The following is a 25379-nucleotide window of genomic DNA, read 5'->3' on the forward strand; positions in this document are numbered from 1 at the left end:
TGACAAAGCCAAATGATTAGAAATATCCATGCTACATGAGTCACTGCTAGTACCACCACTAGGATTTCAGATACACGCATCTTCCCTAGTGTCACAAAAACAAGAAAACTGTCATTTATTTGAAGCCCTGAGCAGGGGCCATTGTGGAGAATTTAGTTTAATCTGAGTTACTTGTCCATTCTGTAAGGTATTTCACAGTTTTAAATTCAACTTTAAAGAATTTTAATCATAATGACGTGTTGTACACAAAACAGGATTTTTTTCATATCTGTCAAATTTATTTGTTTCAGATCTTCAAAATTGATTAAATATTTGAAAGAGACAAGGGCAGCCCAAATAAACACAGCATGTGCAGACATTTGTCATTTAAATAAGTAGCAAAATCTTTTGTATGTCTTCTTGTATTCTATTACTGGATCTCAAATCATAAAATGACAAATAGGCAAAACTAAAACCAATATTAGAGTAGTTAAATTTTTTTGACTGCATTGTATAAGAACCTAGATTGAATTAAGCTACAGAATTAAGATCATTATGATATTTAGACCACAAATAAAAATAGAGTGGCATTTATTTCATGACAAATTAATTTTATTGAATGTTGTAAGCTAATGACATAGTCACACCCACCATCTTTCTCTTCATTGTCTTTGACTGGAGTGTTTGGTGAAACTGTTGTAAAAGGGATAGATATCAGTAATAAAATAATTGTAACTCAGAAAATGTATTAATTATTAGAACCTATTAATAATGAGTGGACCCCAAAGACACAATTTAGCTGAAGAATTATAGATATACAATTTTGTTTGATTTGTTTTTCAATCCTCTTATATGTAGAAATAGATCCATGGATAGATCTATTTAGTCTATTTACACAGTTAATTCACCAGTGTTAAATCAACACTATTAATGTTAAATTAACACTGTTAGTGTAATAATTTAACACTCTCAGTGTTAAGTTATCACTAATAGTGTTGATTTAACATTGGTGTATTTACTGTGTATCTATGTATTAAATAGATACATGGTATGAAAGCTAAAATATATATATTATATTTTTGCAATTTCTAAAAATATTGTTTCTGATAGTGACAGGTTTGTTCTTTCTGTGTTCACATTTAGATCCAGCTTTTTCATACTCACCATCAGTGTGTTCTCCAAAGTCCAGTCTGGACCTTCACTGTTGACTCCAGCTCGGGTAGAAAATGTTCAGTATTGCATCCACCTTAAGAGGATAATCAAATGCTATTTTAAAGTTATATCATAAAATACTATATTAAGAATTATTAACCATACTCCAACATTTCTCATTTCATTCTCATCCTTTATTATTTCAGATTTGTTTGTACCTCATTGGTATTAGACAGATATACAGTAGATATATAATATTTACACTGGGTCAGAGCCAGAAAACATAGATAGAATACTCCAGACATATTTCATTTGTTTGAAAGATGACCCTCCTGTTTTGCTTTCAAACTGCCCTTGGTTTGGTGGAAAATATTGTGGTGGGACTGTGATATTTTTACATGCATCTTATCACGATTGGCCAGAAAATTATGTTCAAAAATTTTAGGGAGGGGTGGCCCTTTAACCCTTTAATATCCCAGCCTATCACCCACCCCTGCAAATAGAGGAAGTGTTTAGTGAGTGCTAATACTTCAGTGTTGGCTTTGTTCTGGGCTTAGAGCAAGTTCGTTTCTACAGCTGACGTGCTACCTCAAAGCTACTGTGATTAGCAGCAGTGCTCACAGTCCAGTGATTTACTTTGTCTTCAGGCAGGTGTCTGAGACTATGGATATTAGAGTGAGTCAGGCTTTCTGGAAACTCAGTGATGTAGAAAAGGAGTGTGTGAGTTAACTGCAGCAGCGTAGCAGTACTGAGGAGGACTGAGAACTTTGTTTCCATGAGGAATTGCTTTGGACTGGTCTGAGAAATTGAGTTCACTGATCCACCACAGAATCTTCTCACCACTGTGGTGCATCCTGAAGGAATCGTAGGACTTTAGTGGACTGTATACTGACTTGTGCTAGTTATATATTGTTCAGAGTGATTAGCATGGTGACACTACAAGACTCTACAAGACCCACTGCGACCCTGAAGAGCATGTGGTTACAGAAGATGAATGAATGAATGTTCTCTAAACTAAAATATGCTGTCCAGTGTAGGCCTCCCATTAAACAGTGAACCCAGTCTGGGAAAGACATAGATCACTTTTAGCTTGGTAATATAACATTGAACATTTCATAGAGACACTGAATCAAAACTAGTATCATCATCATTGCCAGGCCCAGCTCATGACAGTATAGGCCTTAAGGGACAAATGTTTGTTGGCCTTTTAATTGGCTCCCTTTTTTTCCTGATGGACAAGCATATGTGTGTGACTCATGCTGGGGCATGGATGAAAAGAGTGTAGTCACTGCCTAACATGCCTCAGGTGCAGGGCGTGGCAAAGGAAGACACACAGGGGCAAAAGGCAAAAACCTAAACCAAGAACAGTGAAAACGCTAACAGGTCACATCAGGGTTGTGTCAGCAATCTGACTACACTTTACCATCATAATACCTAGTCAGAAACTGAAAACCAAAATCTAAATGAATCTAAAAGAATAACCACTTAGGTTCATTAGGAATAAAAGTTTTTATTTCCTTAATAAATTTGGTATAAATCATGATATAATCACATTTACACACACACACACACACACACACACACACATAAGACATAAATAGTGCCTGGCCAAAAAAATGACTCGGACTATAATACAGCCAGAGCAGAGCAGTATGTAAACACTGTGCCCACTCACTTTCCACTGTATTAGACACACCTGCCTTGTTAGTCCACCTTGTAGATGTAGACAGAGACAGTAGCTCATTTTTTGCTTCACAATTTTTTGTAAGTCATCCTCTAGTCCTCCATCAGTGAACACCGGACGCTGTTGACTCGGTATTTTTTCTTAGTGGAAACAGTAGTGACATCAAACACAGCACTGCTGTGAACTCTGTTAAATGAAGCTGATAAAATGGACAAACCTTACTCTTATTTATAACTAATAAATAAAGAATTAGAAATGTTCCCATGTTCAGTTCAGACCGTTGACAGAGGTGTATATGACATTAGTGCCTGTGTCTGTCTGTGTCTCTTGCCTCTTGGATTTCCTTGAATGGAAACTAATTGCAGTGTAACTCAGCTCTCCTCTTTCCACATTCTGAAAGCAAACAGTCGTGCTCTTATTAGATTAATTGTCAAACATTTCAACGCTTTGGTACAAAATGTAAACATATATATGATATATAATATCTCTGCATATGCATATATCAAACTGTGTAAATGATCTGTAGCTAATGAAAATAGTAATTTTTTTTATTTGGTTAATGTTTTTACCTCATTCACTGAAGAGGTCGTAGGAACAGATAAAGAATGTGATTGTGCTGTTTCATCTGTAAAATTAAAATAAAATAAAAAATTAACACCATAAGACTTGAAATTGTGATACAGACCGAGTGGGAATAGTGCTAATATAGAATTCATTATGAACAATTAACAAATTTCTCAGAGTATAATAAATGCTGTGAGTTATGTACAGCCACATTTTCAACAATCATCACCAATAAATCCCAGGCCCAATCACAGATGCGGTGGTCAGAAGTCCCCAGTGTCAGAAATACCTTTTCATTCCTGTTCTCAACAGTGTGGTTTTAAATTTTGAAAAGAAGCTCATAACTGCTGTTTCTCCTTTTGCTCTTTTTTAATTATGTGTCTTTGCACATTTACAGGGACAATTTGAAGTGTAGAATGAAGTAGCAGATCCTTTTTTGTGTCTTTAGTGAACTGTGAAGCTTGGACCTTTGTACACACCCACACGTGATGAGTGTCCCCAAACATACCCACAAGAGACAAACTTAGAGCAATGTAAGCGACTTGTCACTTGCTAGTGTGGAGTGTGTGGGGGGAGAAGGCCCTGGAGCTGTGTGGTAGTGACACTACATTTACCCACCAATGTGGCACATTGTTTACTATAATTAATTATTACGTTTTGTGGCAGATTCTTAGCTTTAATTTATGTCACCCTTGCTATGACATGAACTTAATGACAGGATATTACATATGGTCCATACCTATGTTTTTTCTTTGACATATTTGATAACTCTGTACTTCTTAAGGGGTAATTACTGCACCTATTTCATGTAGAGTGGCTGAAACCTCTTTTATACCTTTCTGGATTTGGAGGTGTTGGTATGTAATATGATCTATAAATCAGTCATTGACTTACCAGACATGCTGATATTCCTTTTCTTTGTTCTGGCAAACAAGAGGACAGCAATGATGATCAAACACAGTATATTTGATGATACCAAGGCCATGATCTTCCAGTTGGGACTGGTGTCTAAATTTGGATATAAAATAAAGTACTCTTTTGTTATCTACATGGGCTTTTGTACAACAAAATAGTATATGTCTAAATGGAGTTTAAATGGACCTACTGCTCACCAGTCAATTCCAGCTTGCTCCCATTCCCAAACAGTATCTGTCCACACACAGCCACAGCACAGTAGTAAGTTCCAGCGTCAGAGAGACTGAGGTTGGTGTTGGGGAGTTTGTAGACACAGCTCTGTGTAGGAGAATCAGTCTCAGAACTCCTGCTACACTGACTGTTAGTGTCTCCATGAGTGTAAATGATTCCTGCAGGAGATTCTCCTGGTGTGTGTCTGAACCAGTAGACACTGTGATCACCTGAACAGCTTTCACTCAGCATTGTACACTGCAGAGTCACAGAGTCTCCTAAGTGATGTGACTCCTTTAATTTCACACTGTCCTTTGTCTGGTCTATTGGTGTCAGATCAGTAAAATGATAATTATTGGATTTTAATTTTGGTCCTAGAGAGAGAAATTGGATAAAATTTACCAAACACATCAAATTAGTAGCTTCTAGAGGAGCGTGTTGTATAAAATTGGCAAAATCATAAAGTGAGACTAACCTTGAGATTCGAGGAATACTCCTTTACTGAAAATAACAAGGTCGTAATCCAGAGCAGCACAGTAATATAATCCAGAGTCTGCTTCCCTTGTGTCTGTGAGTGTTAAATTAAGCTCTGTTCCTTTTTTGTCTGCTGTAAAAAAGTTGGTGCCTCTCCCAGAGACTGTCTGAACCAGGAGAAATAGTTCTCGTGAAATCCTTCAATTTTGCAGTTTAAAGTTATGGTCCCACCTGGAACAAATGTCCTCAGCGTTTCAGACTGAACTACTGAGACACATGAGACGATGTCTGAGGGAAAACAGTCACTGTCAGATTTATCTTTTCATCCAGATGTTCTTGTTTATATTTCTCAAAAATTGTGTGTATATATGTCATATGTTATTAAATATATTGTTATAAATTTGCTTACCTGTGTGTAGAAGTATCATAAAACTCAAAATGACTACAATCATGTCTGAAAATCCTTTTGAACACAGGACACTCCTTACGTACTGCTTGCCAGAAGTGTGTGAGGGAGCTCTGTGTTTTTGTGCGTCTTTTTAAAGTGCGATATAGATGAGGTCTGTCAAGCCTCATTGGCTGTTGTATTTCACTAACAGAAACTATCACCTTTATGAGCATTTTCCAGTAATAAATTGACCATTTTTTTTACTGTTGGCTCAATTTCATGCTAGCTTTCTGAGGCCTGTAAGAATCTTTTAAATATTTATATTTAGCATTGAAATATATTGGATTGCCAGATTATTTTTCTATTATTGACAAGTTTCAGAATATTTTAAAACTATATTTCATATTGTCATGTTTGTGGTGTGTGTGGTGTGCCACTGCATGGCACCTACTCTGCTTGATTCTACTCAGCTCTACTTGCTATTAGCTCCATGGTCCCCAGTAGCTTTTGAATTAAAACAGCCAGGGACCTGGGATTTGTGGATTCGAGTTCCTTTCCGAGTGACTGACTGTGAGGAGTTTGTTGTCTTCTCCCCTCTCTTCTTGGTAGGTGGATTGGCTACTCAAGTGTCCATAGGTGTGGCTGTGTGAGTGAATGTGTGAATGTGTGTCACACTGTGAAGGACTGGCGCCCCCTACACGGTATGTTCCTGCCTTGCGCTCAGTGATTCCAGGGAGGTTCTGGACCCACTGTGACCATGATCAGGATAATCGGTTACAGAAAATGAATGAATCATTTTATTTACACAAACACATATGAAACCAAAATTATTTACACATAAAATGTTCCCACTATGACTTTTCCTCTTGTACTAGTCTCATTTAAACATATTTTCTGTCCAACCCCTTAAGAAGCATAAAAACCTTTATATTCTACTATTTGCCAATCAACAGAGATGCATGAATATACAAATTAGGTAAGAAATTGAACTGGTCTGACATTCTCTAGTTCTCAGTACCTAATCTCAGTGAGGTAACAGTAAAGGCATGACCTCTTTTTAGTGAAGCCATACCACATTGTATCATTTCCACAGTGTGGAATTACAGGTTTGATGTTACATTACAGGTGATCATGGCAAAAATGTCATGAACTGGCTTTGGGCTTGTAGTGCTTGTAGTAGTGCTTCTCTAACAATAAAATTCAAATTCAAGTGTATATTACAACAGTGTTTTCCAGTGACAAACAAACTAAAAATCTGAAATCCTTCAAATATTCATTTTCAATATTTGTGTGACATTTGTGTGTATACATGCAACACACACACACACACACACACACACACACATATATATATATATATATATATAGTGCCTGGCCAAAAAATGACATAGACTTTAATTCTGCCATCTCAGCTCATCCAGCTCATCTGTTGCTGCACAGTTTGTGTTGGTCATCTTCTAGTCCTCCATCAGTGGACACCAGACGCTGTTGGCTAGATGTTGCTTGGTGGACTATTCAGTACAGCAGTGACATCAAACACAGCACTGCTGTGAACTGCTAAGTGAACCTCTATTAAATAAAGCTGATAAAATGGACAAACCTTACTCTTATTTATAACTAATAAAAAAAGAATTAGAATTGTTCCCATGTTCAGTTCAGACAGTTCACAGAGGTGTATATGACATTAGTACCAGAGTCTGTCTGTGTCTCTCGCCTCTTGGATTTTCTTGAATGGAAACTAATTGCAGTGTAACTGAGCCCTCCCGTTTTGACATTCTGAAAGCAAACTGTGTAAATGATCTGTAGCTAATGAAAATACTGATTATATTTTTTTGGTTAATGTTTTTACCTCATTCACTGAAGAGGTCGTAGAAACAGATAAAGAATGTGATTGCGCTGTTTCATCTGTAAAAAAAAAAAAATGAACACCATAAAACTTGAAATTGTGATACAGACCGAGTGGGAATAGCGCTAATATAGAATTCATTATGAACAATTAACAAATTTCTCAGAGTATAATAAATGCTGTAGTTCGGTTTAGTTGTAATGACACAAGCACATTAATCAAAGCAGAAACATTAGTGAGTTGCTCAAACAGTTAGGTTTCTATGACCATAGCAGAAATATCAAGTTTCGGGAAAATGCTCATGGCGAGTGATACACATTCCCATCCAGACATCTGATAAATGTCAGTATATGTGTTTTAGGAGATGGACGTATATTACTATACATGGATTTCCCTCATATCCAGCCTACCTTTGTTACCAATGAACATGCTTGACATATGACGTGCTTTTCTTACAATAAAGGTCACTTTACATCAATACAGTCATAATATACATAAAAGTAATACAATGTTTGTTTTTAGTTTACTCTTCTGATGTCTGATTTGACTTTTTTTTGGAGTAGTTTAGCTATGCCATTAAACAGGAAACTGTGAGGTCTTTAGAAGAATACTTTTGAGAAAAACCGATTGTGAAGTTCAGTCAAACCAGTAGTGGCTAATTGTCAGGTTTCGGAATCAACCATTGTGATGGAGACAAAAACAAACAAACAAACAAAAAATAAATAAATATAAAAGGCAAAGTGCAAAGACTGTAAAGAATTCTTGTGCTCTGTAGTGGTTGTTCTAATAGGGAAGACAACACACCTAACGTAGACTTTAGAAGCACAACACAGGAAACAAAAACCTTTATAAGATTTATAAATACAATTGTATAGAAACTGAGAGAATGAATAAAAGAATGTTTTTTATACAAACACATGCAAAATCAGTGATTTACAAATAATGACTAGTTTTGTCCCACTTTAACTTAACCACTTGCACTAGTCAAACAGACTTTACACATGATCTGTCCCAGAAAAACATTCGTGCACTGCTGTGTTCCAGTCAGCAGAGATGTATTTTCAGCTTTAAATTAAAAACCATCACTGAAGGGGCTCTTATGATGAGTACAAGCATTGACCCAGTGGGTGGGTGCTTTATCAGTGCTAAAGCCATCCAAGTCCAGGAGTCCAAGAGAACATAATGGGCCTTCTCTCTCTCTTTGAATGGGTAGGATTGCCCCCCACCTCCACCATTATGCTACATGTGGTGGCCTTCTTTTAGCTGATGTAGCAGATTTGGGCAATTATCATTTGCATCTCGGTTGTGTTCAGCTGAGTTGGGAGGAATGTGTAGGCTAATTGTAAAGGGGGAAAAAAGATTGTAGAAAACTGTATTAACATCTACAAACTCTAGGAGAATTTTAGCCAGAAAGACACATGGAAATCAGTGTTAGTATTTTATTAACATGAGGTTTGCACATTAGATTTATTGTGAGTTATGATTCCTGTTGGTGTCGCACAGCTCCATATATGACTGTAGAGTTCACACTGGTCTTCGGTACAGTCCTCCTCTGTTTATTATCAAATGTGAGTGCAGCATATTTTGAATCATCCATCTGTGGTTTAACATAAATAAAACACATGTTAAACATCACATTCAGTCAGATATTTAGGAGCACAGTAGAGAATGAGAATTTACAATCACATCGCTGTACCCTGGTTTATGTGAGAGCATTAAGATAATGTTAAATGGTGTCAAACAAACACAGCATGCTAAGAGATATGCCAAAAACATTTTTGTTAAATGGGCAGGTTGAAGTCATCACCATTGCCCTTCATATTCCACCACAGACACATAGAGATGCTGCATGATATTTAGTCACACTATAAGATATAAGATATATCAGCAGACATTGCGCCAAACACCCAGATGCAGCCATCATCTTGGCTGGCAACTTTAATAAGGCAAACTTCAAATAAGTTATGCATAATTTCTACCAGAATATAACATTTCCATCAAGAACACAGTAGTACACTGGATTATAGTTACAAATCATCTAAAAACTCTTACAAAGCCGCCTCTCTCCTGGCTCTCTCCTTATCCCATGGTGACTGTTCGTCTTTCCTAATCAGAAACCATGGATATATACCATTCCATACAGTGAAGGTTTACGCTCTGGGGATATGACACTATACATATCGGGGTCATACATTGTAAGAAAAGCAGTTCAGGGAGATGGTACAGTGAAAAGAGGAGGCTCAATGCAGCAACTCTGGATGAGTATTGACAGACACATATTCACTGCTATGGAGTTGAAATATTTCAACACTTTTTAAGCACAGACGCTCATAGCTTTAACCCTATTGTGAAATTTGCTGATGACACAGTGGTGTAATGCCTCATCTCAAACAAAAGTAAGACTACTTGGAAGGTGGAATTTCTGCCATTATGTTGTGAGGTCAAGAAGCTGGTGCTGAATCTCCCCAATACATTTTGTCTTATTTAAAAAAATCTATATTTTTTATTATTATCTTTCATTTTGTCTCACTGCAGCCACTGGTACTTTAACTAACTAGAGTTTTTGTTTCTTGCTTGTGCTCCTTGGCACTCAGGTCAGGGGAACAGTGGCTAATTTCCATTAAAAAGGAACAGACTCTGAAACCAGTTCTGAACAAAACTGTTTATACGGTGGGAGAACAGTCTTTTGTTTGTGTTTTTGTTTATATGTGAAGTCAGTCTTTATGGTCACTATATAATGGTACCATGACTTTGAACGCCTTCACTCACACACACACACACACACACACACACACACAAACTAAACCAACACTTACTTTGTCAGCTGCACTATTGGCTTCAACACTTTCACCTGCAAGAAATTATCCAAAAATAAAATCCACATTAAATAAATGTTGACTATACATACAAAATATTAGTTTATTATATATTATGTATTTATATAGTCCGTTATTTTAAACATGGTTAAAAAGAGTTTTTCCTATTCATCAAACAGGTCTTTTTACAATTATGGATATATAGAGATATTTGTTGCTTCTGTAATTCAGCATTTTAGGCAGTGGTTCTTACCTGCTCTTTTCTTCCTTAGAAAGTGACAAAGCCAAATGATTAGAAATATCCATGCTACATGAGTCACTGCTAGTACCACCACTAGGATTTCAGATACACGCATCTTCCCTAGTGTCACAAAAACAAGAAAACTGTCATTTATTTGAAGCCCTGAGCAGGGGCCATTGTGGAGAATTTAGTTTAATCTGAGTTACTTGTCCATTCTGTAAGGTATTTCACAGTTTTAAATTCAACTTTAAAGAATTTTAATCATAATGACGTGTTGTACACAAAACAGGATTTTTTTCATATCTGTCAAATTTATTTGTTTCAGATCTTCAAAATTGATTAAATATTTGAAAGAGACAAGGGCAGCCCAAATAAACACAGCATGTGCAGACATTTGTCATTTAAATAAGTAGCAAAATCTTTTGTATGTCTTCTTGTATTCTATTACTGGATCTCAAATCATAAAATGACAAATAGGCAAAACTAAAACCGATATTAGAGTAGTTAAATTTTTTTGACTGCATTGTATAAAAACCTAGATTGAATTAAGCTATAGAATTAAGATGACACAGTCACACCCACCGTCTTTCTCTTCATTGTCTTTGACTGGAGTGTTTGGTGAAACTGTTGTAAAAGAGATAGATATCAGTAATAAAATAATTGTAACTCAAAAAATGTATTAATTATTAGAATCTATTAAAAATCAGTGGATCCCAAAAACACAATTTAGCTGAAGAATTATAGATATACAATTTTGTTTGATTTGTTTTTCAATCCTCTTATATGTAGAAATAGATCCATGGATAGATCTATTTAGTCTATTTACACAGTTAATTCACCAGTGTTAAATCAACACTATTAGTGTTAAATTAACACTGTTAGTGTAATAATTTAACACTCTCAGTGTTAAGTTATCACTAATAGTCTTGATTTAACACTGGTGTATTTACTGTGTATCTATGTATTAAATAGATACATGGTATGACAGCTAAAAAATATATAGATTATATTTTTGCAATTTCTAAAAATATTGTTTCTGATAGTGACAGGTTTGTTCTTTCTGTGTTCACATTTAGATCCAACTTCATACTCACCCTCATTGTGTTCTTCAAGGATCAGCTTAGTCCCATTTTCAAAAATGAGCTCTCCAAAATCATATGATCCACAGTAGTATGTTGCAACATCGGTAGGTTCCACTGATGAAAATGTCAGATTGAGGGTCTTTTTATTCCATGTGGCTGTGATTCTGGACTGGTTTTGAAATTGTTCACACATTGCCACATCACTTGCAAATCTTTTAACTGCTGCTATACACACTGGAGCTTGGTTCAGAGGAAATTTGATCCACATTAAATAGAAGTGCTCACTTTCCTGGGGGCTGCACGCAAAACTGGTGTGAAGTCCAGTCTGGACCTTCACTGTTGACTCCAGCTCTGGTAGAAAATGTTCAGTATTGCATCCACCTTAAGAGGATAATCAAATGCTATTTTAAAGTTATATCATAAAATACTATATTAAGAATTATTAACCATACTCCAACATTTCTCATTTCATTCTCATCCTTTATTATTTCAGATTTGTTTGTACCTCATTGGTATTAGACAGATATACAGTAGGTATATAATACTTACACAGGGTCAGAGCCAGAAAAGATAGATAGAATACTCCAGACATATTTCATTTGTTTGAAAGATGACCCTCCTGTTTTGCTTTCAAACTGCCCTTGGTTTAATGGAAAATATTGTGGTGGGACTGTGGTATTTCTACATGCATCTTATCACGATTGGCCAGAAACCCATGTTCAAAAATGTTAGGGAGGGGTGACCCTTTAACCCTTTAATATCCCAGCCTATCACCCCGCCCCTGCAAATAGAGGAAGTGTTTAGTGAGTGCTAATACTTCAGTGTTGGCTTTGTTCTGGGCTTAGAGCAAGTTCGTTTCTACAGCTGAAGTGCTACCTTAAAGCTACTGTGATTAGCAGCAGTGCTCACAGTCCAGTGATTTACTTTATCTTCAGGCAGGTGTCTGAGACTATGGATATTAGAGTGAGTCAGGCTTTCTGGAAACTCAGTGATGTAGAAAAGGAGTGTGTGAGTTAACTGCAGCAGCGTAGCAGTACTGAGGAGGACTGAGAACTTTGTTTCCATGAGGAATTGCTTTGGATTGGAATCTTCTCACCACTGTGGTGAATCCTGAAGGAATCGTCAGACTTTAGTGGACTGCACACTGACTTGTGCTAGTTATATATTATATATTGACACTACAAGACACTACAAGACCCACTGCGACCCTGAAGAGCATGTGGTTACAGAAGATGAATGAGTGAATGTTCTCTGAACTAAAATATGCTGTCCAGTGTAGGCCTCCCATTAAGCAGTGAACCCAGTCTGGGAAAGACATAGATGACTTTTAGCTTGGTAATATAACATTGAACATTTCATAGAGACACTGAATCAAAACTAGTATCATCATCATCATTGCCAGGCCCAGCTCATGACAGTATAGGCCTTAAGGGACAAATGTTTGTTGGGCTCTTAATTGGCTCCCTTTTTTTCCTGATGGGTGATGTGTGTGACTCATGCTGGGGCATGGATGAAAAGAGTGTAGTCACTGCCTAACATGCCTCAGGTGCAGGGCGTGGCAAAGGAAGACACACAGGGACAAAAGGCAAAAACCTAAACCAAGAACAGTGAAAACGCTAACAGGTCACATCAGGGTTGTGTCAGCAATCTGACTACACTTTACCATCATAATACCTAGTCAGAAACTGAAAACCAAAATCTAAATGTAGTATTATCATTAACATTGTTTGTGTATTAGCAATGAATTGTAGATATAAAATCATATAAAATCAACAACAATAATACAGTATATGATGTATAGTACAAACTAACAAGCAGAGATGACACATTCTTTTTATTTTCAGTGATCATCTTTTTTAACCACTTGATTCTGATCATAATTTTTAGAGATTTTGAGTGAAAGGAAGTAACACACCCTGGACAGGATGCCAGTCCATCTCAGGATATCATACACACAGACATATTTTGAAAAGAATAACTACTTAGGGTCATTAGAAAAAAAGTTTTTATTTCCTTAATACATTTGGTATAAATCATGATATAAACACATTTACATTTGGTGTAGGCATTAAGCAAGTAACAAGAGTGTGTTCCACTGTATTTAAAACAAACAAACAAACAAAGAAAAACTGTCATGAATTAATTTTAAATGTGATATTTGTGTATATATATGGTCACACACACACACACACACACACACACACACACACACACACACACAGACTCACAAACACACACACACATAAGACATAAATAGTGCCTGGCCAAAAAATGACTCGGGCTATAATACAGCCACAACAGAGCAGTATGTAAACACTGTGCCCACTCACTTTCCACTGTATTAGACACACCTGCCTTGTTAGTCTACCTTGTAGATGTAGACAGAGACAGTAGCTCATTTTTTGCTTCACAACTTTTTGTAGGTCATCCTCTAGTCCTCCATCAATGGAGAGTGGACGCTGTTGACTGGGTATTTGTTCTTGGTGGACTATTCAGTACAGCAGTGACATCAAACACAGCACTGCTGTGAACTGCTAAGTGCACCTCTATGTTAAATAAAGCTGATGAAATGGACAAACCTTATTCTTATTTATAACTAATAAATAAAGAAGTAGAAATGTTCCCATGTTCAGTTCAGACCGTTGACAGAGCTGTATATGACATTAGTGTCGGTGCCTGTCTGTGTCTCTCGCCTCTTGGATTTCCTTGAATGGAAACTAATTGCAGCATAACTCATCTCTCCTCTTTCCACATTCTGAAAGCAAACAGTCGTGCTCTTATTAATGTGAACATATATGTCATGTATAATATCTGCATATGCATATATCATACTGTGTAAATGATCTGTAGCTAATGAAAATAGTGATTTTTTTATTAACGTTTTCACCTCTTTCACAGAAGAGGTCACAGGAGCAGATGATGAACGTGATTGCGCTGTTTCACCTGTAAAAAAAAAAAAAAAAAAAGGAATATTAAAATATCACCACCATTATCTCCATACAACTTGTAATTATGTGATACAGACAGAGTGGGAATAGTGCTAATATAGAATTCATTATGAACAATTAAGAAATTTCTCACTTGTAATAAATGCTGTAGTAATGTATTAATGACACAAGAACAGAAACATTAGTGAGTTGCACACTCAAACAGTTAGGTTTCTATGACCATAGCAGAAACATCAAGCTTCTGGAAAATGCTCATGGCAAGTGATACCCATTCGTATGCAGACATCTGATAAATGAGAGTATATATGTTGTAGAAATTGGACGTATATTATTATACATGGATTCCCTCATATCCAGCCTATCTTTGTTACCAATGAACATGCTTGACATATGGTCCAACCTATTTGGAATTGGTTATTTTCAAACATATATCAACATATAAAAAAATTAACATAACATGGGGCGGCACGGTGGCGCAGCAGGTAGTGTCGCAGTCACACAGCTCCAAGGACCTGGAGATTGTGGGTTCGATTCTCGCTCCAGGTGACTGTCTGTGAGGAGTTGGTGTGTTCTCCCCGTGTCCGCGTGGGTTTCCTCCGGGTGCTCCGGTTTCCTCCCACAGTCCAAAAAAAACACACGTTGATAGGTGGATTGGCGACTCAAAAGTGTCCGTAGGTGTGAGTGAATGTGTGTGTGTGTGTCTGTGTTGCCCTGTGAAGGACTGGCGCCCCCTCCAGGGTGTATTCCCGCCTTGTGCCCAATGATTCCAGGTAGGCTCTGGACCCACTGCGACCCTGAACTGGTTACAGATAATGAATGAATTAATGAATGAATAAAAGAACATGCATTCAATGTTTAATTATTTTTTAATAAATAATAAATGCAACAGGTGGCAAGCGACACAGTGACAAGCAGCAAATTGAGTTTCTTAACTTTATTCAAGTGAGTTATGTACAGCCACATTTTCAACAATCATCACCAATAAATCCCAGGCCCAGTCACAGATGCAATAGTCAGATGTCCCCAGCGTCAGAACTACCTTTTCATTCCTGTTCTCAACAGTGTGGGTTTAAATGTTGAAAAGAAGCTCATAAAATGTGTCTTTGTACATTTACAGGGACAATTTGAAGTGTAGAATAAAGTAGCAGATCCTTTTTTTTGTGTCTTTAGTGAACTGTGAAGCTTGGACCTTTGTACACACCCACACGTGATGAGTGGCTCCAAACATACCCACAAGAGACAAACTTAGAGTGATGTAAGTGACTTATTGCCTGTTAGTGTGGAGTGTGTGGGGGGAGAAGGCCCTGGAGCTGTGTGGTAGTGACACTGCATTTACCCACCAGTGTGGCACATTTTGTAGTACAATGATTCATTATTACGTTTTGTGGCAGATTCTTAGCTTTAATTTATGTCACACTTGTTATGACATCCACTTAATGACTGGATATTACATAGGTTCCGTACACATTTTTTTTTTTACATATTTGACAATTTTAAGTATTAATTACTGCACCTATTTAGATGGAAGTTTCCCAAAGAGCTTGGACATATAGAGTGGCTAAAACCTCTTTTATACCTTTCTGGATTTGGAGGTGTTGCTATGTAATATGATCTATAAATCAGTCACTGACTTACCAGACATGCTGATATTCCTTTTCTTTGTTTGGGCAAACAAGAGGACAGCAATGATGATCAAACACAGTATATTTGATAATACCAAGGCTATGATCTTCCAGTTGGGATTGGTGTCTGGATTTGGATCTAAAATAAAGAACTCTCTCGTTATATACATGGGCTTTGGTACAACAAAATATTATAAGTCTGAGTCTAAATGGACCTACTGCTCACCAGTCAATTCCAGCTTGCTCCCGTTTCCAAACAGTATCTGTCCACACACAGCCACGGCACAGTAGTAAGTTCCAGCATCAGAGAGACTGAGGTTGGTCTTGGGGAGTTTGTAGACACAGCTCTGTGTAGGAGAATCAGTCTCAGAACTCCTGCTACACTGACTGTTAGTGTCTCTATGAGTGTAAATGATTCCTGGAGGAGATTCTCCTGGTGTGTATCTGAACCAGTAGACACTGTGATCTCCCGAACAGCTTTCACTCAGCATTGTACACTGCAGAGTCACGGAGCCTCCTGAGTGATGCGATTCCTTTAATTTCACACTGTCCTCGGTCTGGTCTATTAATGTCAGATCAGTAAAATGATAATTATTGGATTTTAGTTTTGGTCCTAGAGAGAGAAATTGGATAAAATTTACCAAACACATCAAACTAGTAGCTTCTAGAGGAGCGTGTTGGATAAAGTTAGGCAAAATCATTTACAGTTTTAAAAATGTTAGACTAACCTTGAGATTCGAGGAATACTCCTTTACTGAAAACAACAAGGTCGTAATCCCGAGCAGCACAGTAATATAATCCAGAGTCTGCTTCCCTTGTATCTGTAATTGTTAAATTAAACTCTGTTCCTTTTTTGTCTGCTGTAAACCTTTTTTCATGCAAAAAGTCCCCATGAAATACAGGCGCAGTTCCAGAGTAAAGAGTGACGATGCAAGTTGGTGCCTCTCCCAGAGACTGTCTGAACCAGGAGAAATAGTTCTCATGAAATTCTTCAATTTTGCAGTTTAAAGTTATGGTCCCACCTGGAACAAATGTCCTCAGCGTTTCAGACTGAACTACTGAGACACATGAGACGATGTCTGAGGGAAAACAGTCACTGTCAGATTTATCTTTTCATCCAGATGTTCTTGTTCATATTTCTCAATAATTGCATGTATATATGTCATATGTTATTAAATATATTGTTATAAATTTGCTTACCTGTTGGTAGAAGTATCATAAAACTCAAAATGACCACAATCATGTCTGAAAATCCTTGTAAACACAGGACACTCCTTACATACTGCTTGCCAGAAGTGTGTGAGAGAGCTCAGTGTTTTGGGGTGTTTTTTTTTTAAAGTGCAATATAGCTGATGTCTGTCAAGCCTCATTGGCTGTTGTATATCACTAACAGAAACTATCACCTTATGAGCTTTTTCCACTGATAATTTGACCTAATTCTTTATAGTTTAGTCAATTTCACACTAGCTTTCTGAGGCCTTTTAGAATCTTTTAAAAAAATATTTTCAGCAATATATTCAGAAATATATTGGATTGCCAGATTATTCACTAATATTAACAAGTTTCAGAATATTTTAAAACAGATTGTTTTTGAGATACTGCAGTTAAAATTTCATGTTGTGTTGTTTGTGGTTGCTTTGCTTTAGGTGTGTAATAATGATTTCCACTGTATGGCACTTGCTCTACTCGACTCTACTCAGCTCTACTTGCTATTAGGTCCATGGTGTAGCTTTTGAATTACTACAGCAGCCCCTCGCTCACCACCCAAAAATGATGAGGCTGGTGACATCTCAAACCATTCTCCAAAAGGAAATGTGAGCTTTGGAATCCACATTAACTGCAGTAACGTTAAGCACTGTTTGTCATGTTCTCCCCGTTTCTGCATGTATTTCCTTCAGGTGCTCTGCTTTCCTCCCACACTCCAAAAACACACAGTATATATATCTGCTGCCCCCTCCAGGGTGTGTCCCCACCTTGCATTCAGTGATTCCAGGTGGGCTCCGGACCCGCCCTAACCCTGAACTGGATAAGTGCTTGCACAAAATGAATAATTGGTTTGGGACTGTTTTGTGTTTTTTCATTCCCTGGTGCTCCATCCAGCTCTTGCTGGTGTTTTTCGAAGTCCACCATTCTCACGAGCATTTGTAATGCTTTTAAAAATCCCCTGTGTAAGTTTCAGGGCTGTCATTGCATTGGGGAAAACACGTTATCACATTTGTAGTGTGGAGATTTTAAAAACGCCTGGTTTGTGCTGGAGGTCTGCATTTCATCATCATTGAAAATTCTTTCCAATAATCAGTGCTCTACACAGATTAATTATATATTTAGTCCTTACTTGAATTGTGTTAGGTAACACTGATATAGACATGTCAAGTCATTTGATGAGTACTGTCAGCATTCAAGGTCCATTCAGCTGTTATACTAACCAAACACAAACAAGCCACTGTCTGTTTGATCTCCAACTGTACAAGTGCCCTCTGAGTTGCAGTTTACGAATATTGTGCTCTGTGTGAGCTGGGCTCAGACCTGGAAGCTGATGAAATCCACTATCTTTAAAAGCATATGATTTCCTTAAATGCATTGGGAATAAATGATAGAAAGATAATATACATGCATCTTACTGCTGCTTTGTTTATTATTGGAAGATACCAGTTCAGTCTTCATTGCAACTTTATTACAAATTGGGAGCCCTGTCTGGTGCCTACCAACTCCACCCTATCACGGATGCAAACCTTATCACAAGCTTCCAAAAATGTGTCTTTAAGAAAACCACATCCAGTGGCTCAGTGATGTCGCTTTTATGTCATCGAACAGGAGAGGGTGTGAAGTACCGCAAATAACATCACTTCTGTGAATTGGTCACAACTCATCAGCCAAAGGATGTTGTGGTAATGCAAGTCCTTGACTGTTCTATTGTTTTTTTTTTTCTTCGTAATAACCAAAGGATTTCCGTGGTTTGATTCAGGTGTGTTTTAATATCATCACTACATTCCACAGATAAAAGAAGTTTTATGAAGAACAGTCAAGGCCGAAACAACACAGTTGCTGGAGGATGAAGTTGGCTGCTTATTTGAATTTTCTCATCCACGTTCAGTGATGGAGGAGATACGTGCAGACATTTGGTAAACACCAGAATATTACTGCTGCAACCTTTAACTTAGAAATTCAGAGAAGTTGTTGAATGAGATTTTACCACTGTCACAGCTCCAACCAATACACACTTATGCAGCGTAAAAGTGCTCGTGAGAATGTTGTACAGTGGTACCTCGCTACTTTGCGGTTCGCTTTTCATGGACTGTTTTGCGGGTTTTTCAATAAATCTAAATGTAATGTTATTAATGTATATAATTAATATATAATTAATATACAGTTGCTTGTAGCGCTACTTGCCGACGTGAGATTGTAAACAACACATGATTGGTTGACTGATGGAAAGCGACCAACCAGAGAATACTGTTCTGTATCCCAGTTGTTCGTGCTCAGCTACACCTCTCCACTCTTAAAATAGTGTAATTAATAGTGTACAACTGCTAAAATAATGTATAAATATTAAAATAAATATAGCGTCCCTACTTCACGGATTCTCACTTTTTGCAGGTGGTCCTGGTACGTAACACCCACGATAAGTGAGGGACCACTGTATATACTAAATGGTTCAATAGTAAATACATGGAAAATGCATAAATCTCCATTACCATCCCCGTTCTTTGTGGCAAAAAAAAGTGGAGTTCAGCATTTTCTTAATTTTCACACTTTTATTTTTTTCATTATTTTTCCAAAAGAAAAGGTAAAACATTCTTCCATGTGGTTCACCTCTCAGAAACACATGTATTATGTAGAATTCCAGATTTCCCACTGGTAAACAGAAATTCATTATCAGTGCTGTTTTTTTTTCTTTTTTCAGTTTCAAACAGCACTCAAACATATAATTGGCTTTATTTACGTTGGAGTATTTTTGACTCTTGGTCATGTTTTTCTCGCAGTATGAGCTATGTCTGTAAGTATAATAGCAGAACAGCACTATAATAATGACAAAGCAGTGAGAACAGATTATAGCCAAAGGGCCACAGAAAGTATGTTGATAGGAGGGGCCAGGTATCAGAGACTAAGTTGGTTAAACTGAAACTGGTGCAGAAATAAAGCAGTCCACAAAAAAAAGTATTTGTATTTGTACGGCTCTGAATTTGATACAGATTAATATATGTGTCAATAGTATAACTTCAACTAGAAATGTCATTTTAAAATTGTCTTTCAATTGTCATTCATTGTCTGTAACAGGTTCAGGGTCGTGATGGATCTGGAGCCTTCCCGGAATCACTAGGCTCAAGGCTAGAACACACTCTGGAGTGGTGCCAATCCCATTCACACCCATGGACACTGTTGAGAAGCCATTCCACCATCCAATGTGTGTTTTAATCCACATGAGAAAACTGGAGCACCCCGAAGGAAACCCACACAGACACAGAGAGAACACACAAAACTCCTCAGTTTGAGCTGTGTGACAGTGACACTACCTGCTGTGCCACCGTGCTGCCCTTGTATTATAACATGATTAATGCCATACATTCCATGATGAGCCAAAAAGCATTAAAATGGCTTCCTTGTTTGTAGTATTTCTATTAATTTTAACAACTCCACTGACCACATATTTGCCCTTTTTAACTGATGACAGACTGTAGTCTGTCTGCTGCTCTGTATAATTTGTAGGTCCCTTTTCACCCTGTTCTTCAAGGGTCAGGGCCCCCTCATGTCTGCTGTGGTGTTTTTAAAAACCTCAGAATCACTGCTGGTCTAAGAACAGTACTCAAACTGTGCCAAATCTAAAAGGAGGATCAGTGAGGTATGTGTATAACAGAGTCGACAGTGTGTGAGAACAGTGTTCAGAAATTTAAGTACAACACACAAACACATCACTACCATCTGTAATGTTATGGGGTATATTTAAGACTTGCCATCTTTTGTGTTTACTAGAATTGCTGTGGCCCTGGTGACCATCTGTACTGGTTGGGTGCATATTATTTTCAGTTTAACACATTTGAAACTGCACCCAAGGTGTTTGGCCTTGATGAGGAGTCAGTCAAACTTAAAAAACTGAATAGCAGTTTCTTGGACTTTGATTGAAACATGGTCACACTGGGTTTGTGTCTGTGATTTTTTTGCATACGATACCCCATTTATTTCAAAGAGAAGGTATGTGCACACCAATTCCATGTGAATATATTTTTGTCTGCAAATTTTCATGTTGAGTTCAACTTTGGTGAGCTTAGACATGTGAATTCACATCCCTGACTCATAGGACTGCTGCTCTGACAGTGTGACCTTAGATGTCCATACAGTCTCTGCTCCATCTGAGCCAACATTGGGACATCGCTGACTGTTGCAGTTTCAAGAATGGAACTATTATACAGTTTTTTTGTGCAATTTACAAAATACAACACAAGCAAGAGACTCAGTCCTCATTTCAACCTGCTGAAATAATGTGGAAAAACTATTTACAGTGCTGATTTTGCAAGGCAAAGCTAAATGCAGAACCCAAGTGTGACTGGGGCTTTAAGCTTTTCCTTGAAGAAAATATTTCAGTGTGAGTGGTGAATCGCTATTTAAAATAATTTAATCTAAACTAGTCTTGGACTGTATCCTTAGATTTGACATGTACCTAATGTCCTTGTTGTATTCTCATATTATTTTTAACAGCTCTATATCTGTGTGTGTGCAGCATGTGTGCTACAGTTTTATTCAAGACCAATAGTGCTCTCTTTTCTTGTTGCAAGATGGATCAGTCACATGTAAACATGTATTTATCTTGCAAGCCACCATATTTTTCATAGTATGTCACAAATTTTTCTAAAGTTCATAACTCATAATTTCTGTTTTATCACCCTTTGGAGATAGCAGCTTCCTTTTACATTCTGAGAATAGTTTATGAAAATTGTATGAATAGAAATACTTTAAAATTGACTGAAATTAAAGGTTATGATATTAACTTTTTAATATTTTTCCTGTTTGGAGGTTCCTTTATTTCAACAAAAACAACAAGGCAATAAAAAACAGGTAGTGAGTTACCACAATGAAAGCAACAACCCAGTTTAGCTCACAGGCCACTGCTCCGTGTTATTTAGTGAAGCAGCAGTTGATACCTGTCTTGTTTCTCATGTGAATACGTTTCTGGAAACTTCTGACCACAGAGATGCGAAAGCTACGGAGGGGTGGTCTGTTGGTTCTTTCCATTCCATTTTAACACCTACAGGTTAACCGCAGGCAAAGCTCAGCGGCTTGCAGTTAGCACCTAGCCCCGGCCTCCGCAAACAAACATGAGCAGCAATTTCAGCAGCAGATGCATGAGCACCTCTCTGCACCATAGTTAATTCAGAGAAAAAAATATGAATGTAAATTACAGAAAGAACTTGTGGCCAGCTGTAAATATTTTACAACTAAATAAGAACTTGTTTATGATGAGAGAAAAGACTTAATTAATATTAACTGACATTGTTTTAGATGAATTTCCATATAGAGTAATATTTGTAGCCCATGTGCAGAGACTATGTAGAGATTCCAAAATAGAATTTTTCGTAATGTTGTTGTACATGCATATGTGTCCATATTATATATATCAGTGGTGACACAATGCCACACAATGTCATGGCCTTGTGCTCTCTCTGGTGGGTTGGGTTACCCTCTGTCTCTCTTACCATTCACCATAATGGTAGCCAGATGTCTGTTAGTGAACATAACAGAAATAGGTATTAGGTGTTCTTCTCCAAGCATGTTGAGCCATTAATTTTTGTTGTTATTTGTGTCCGTTCCACACAATGTGTCAGCTGGTTTCACATGAGCTAGACATTGGGGGGGCTAAAGGGTGGAATTTACAGTGACTAAATTGAGGAGGGGGTGGGAGCAATATAAAAGTAGATTTGAATGTGTCTATTACAGAAAGTAATGCTGTATTATTGCCCATGCTCGTGTCCTAGAACAACTCTAGATATGTGAATAAATTTATCTGAATTGTTTTTTTTTTTTTGCTTATTTTTACATTTAAAAATGAATACAACATCCCACAGAATGATAGGCAGGCATGAAAGGGTTAAAACAAGTCAAGTGTAGGCTTTGAGTTTGCATTGTCATTGCAGGCTTACTCATGCTGGAGTCTGTCACTTTCAGTGGCAAAACCCACAAAGCTGCAAAGCATTCTTCACTTTATTTTTTCTCTTTCACATTGATTTCCAGTTTTCAGCAGCAGAGGGTGGTAGTGATCTTAGAACCAAGTCAGCAGCGGTTACACCACAGAGGACATGCCATGCTTTGACCTCTCGACCTTGTGCTCATTTCTGAGTTTGCTTTAGTAAACGTCGTTTTCTGTTTTGTTTTATTTTAGAGCTGAACGTCTGAACTTGTTTATTAAAGGTAATATTTTTTTAAACTCAAATAAGATTAGAATTGGTTTCCTTTCCTGAATGAACCGGTTTATGCGTCCCTCACATGGGGCTGGCTGTTTTTTAAGCATTAGTTTATTACAGAACGTTGTTTTTCCAGCTAGCTCTGTTTAACACAAATTATTCAATATAATGTATTTATGTAAATAAAATACTTAAAAGCTTTGCGCACTACAGCACCTACTGTCAATTAGTCTTCAAACAAAAATCTGCCAGATTGAAAACTTAATTTTGGTTGATGTTCGTTACCTCAAATGCTAGAATTGTGTGCACTTTGTGGTAGAATGCAGATTTTTTTTTTTTTTTAAATGTCTGCTATGTGCCTTTTAATAACAAACCCTCCACTGCCTTGTATTTGTCCAACCTCTTTCTGTCTCATTGCAATAAAGCAACTTTAGGAGCTTTATTCCAAAGCCGTTAAATGTACTGGACCTTAGAAATGACACATAAGTGTATTTCAGTTTAAACAACGGCTTTGACAGTGTTTAGTCATAAGAAGAGTGATCGGCCAAAAGTAAATAGTGTAGGGTATTTTTGTCTGTGGTAATGGAAAATCAAGTCTTTGGTGAGAAGAGCACCCTTGTGGTTTTGCAGCACAGAAGCTGTGAAAAAGCAGTAGAGGGTCATTTTTATAGACCAAAAGCAACCTGTCAAACCAAGACACACACCCACACACAGTCAGATGCATTCAGGCTTTTTAATTATGTTGTTTAATTATGATTAAGATTATGGGGGTCTGTGGTTTATTTGCATCATATTCAGGCTTGGTCAGGTATTAGCCTGGGTGGGAAATCAAACCCCCATTGTGAATAATGCATCACACTTTTAATAAAATAAGATATATTTCATTAATATTTTATAACATTTTATTTTAAACTTAAAATTTAAATAAATAAATAAATACATAAATAAAAAGTTATATTTTTTAAAATAAACCAAAAACATTGTGTGTGGTGTGTAAATATGATGGTATTGTGGTGTGTTGATGCGCTGAAGTTTACTCCAGCTTGTCTCAGTGTGTTCTGAGCTGCTGCTTCCTGTTCCACTCTCCACAGGAAATGACAAGCCCCGTGCTGTCTCCACCTCTTTGCTGATGTACCTCAGTGACTCCACCTCTTTACTGAAGACCCTCACTGACTTACACCTCTTTACTGATGCCTCTTACTGTCTTCACCTCTTTAATTAAGCTCCTCACTCTCTCCAAATTTTTCATTGAAACCTTTCACTACCCTTCTGGGAAGATATCCGCTTCTCCACATTTCAGTTTTGGAAGGCTTTACCTCTTTAGCTGACACTTAGAGCATGGTGACTTTAACCTCATGTGGAGCTATTCCAGAACACCCCAATTTAGTGGTGATGTTCTATGAAAATTATACCAACTGTGTACAACTTAAGCAATATGTGCACTTTAAAGTAGCAGAAATCCCATTAAAAAGAGGCATATTAAGAACTGTATTTAAACATTTTTAATCTCCATCTTTGTGCGATTGTACAAAACTATATGCCCTGTCCATGGTGCTGAAATCTCCCCCCTCAAGGCTGCTGGGATTCCCAAAGGTTATGTTCCCCCTGATTTCAGTGTGATTCTTATTGTGTAATTATTGGTAAACAGCTTTCATTACAAATTCAACTAAAATAAGAATTGGTTGCTTGTTTGAAACAATTCTCTGTAAAATCCACACACATATATATATATATATATATATATATATATATATATATAAAATGGCAAGCCAAACAGGAATTATTTAATGAACTTTGATATATATAGAATGAACGCTGATATATATAGAATGAACTTTGATATATATATAGAATGAACTTTGATATATATAGAATGAACGCTGATATATATATAGAATGAAAGTTGATATATATAGAATGAACTTTGATATATATAGAATGAACTTTGATATATATAGAATGAAAGCTGATATATATAGAATGAACTTTGATATATATAGAATGAACTTTGATATATATAGAATGAACGCTGATAAATATAGAATGAACTTTGATATATATAGA

At 37.0% G+C, this 25379-nt stretch overlaps 2 protein-coding genes across 2 annotated transcripts; both read right to left on the minus strand.

The window, feature by feature from the left end:
- Positions 1-3082: 3082 nt before the first annotated feature.
- On the minus strand, positions 3083-11544 carry LOC136707308 (uncharacterized). Its single transcript, XM_066681295.1, has 9 exons — positions 11364-11544; positions 10852-10893; positions 10282-10389; positions 10029-10063; positions 4980-5145; positions 4485-4827; positions 4274-4380; positions 3385-3440; positions 3083-3208 (listed from the first exon to the last, which is right to left on the minus strand). Exons 1-9 carry the CDS (start codon positions 11542-11544, stop codon positions 3083-3085), a joined length of 1164 nt encoding a protein of 387 aa, XP_066537392.1.
- A 2436-nt stretch (positions 11545-13980) lies between these two features.
- On the minus strand, positions 13981-17185 carry LOC136707309 (uncharacterized). The gene is made up of 6 exons (XM_066681296.1): positions 17122-17185; positions 16650-17000; positions 16148-16483; positions 15935-16060; positions 14239-14294; positions 13981-14106 (listed from the first exon to the last, which is right to left on the minus strand). The coding sequence occupies exons 1-6, from the start codon at positions 17162-17164 to the stop codon at positions 13981-13983; spliced, it is 1038 nt and encodes a 345-aa protein (XP_066537393.1). The 5' UTR covers positions 17165-17185.
- Between the last annotated feature and the right edge of the window lie 8194 nt (positions 17186-25379).

The sequence above is a fragment of the Hoplias malabaricus genome, chromosome 9 (genome assembly GCF_029633855.1).
Source record: "Hoplias malabaricus isolate fHopMal1 chromosome 9, fHopMal1.hap1, whole genome shotgun sequence".
Classification (NCBI taxonomy): Eukaryota; Metazoa; Chordata; class Actinopteri; order Characiformes; family Erythrinidae; genus Hoplias; species Hoplias malabaricus.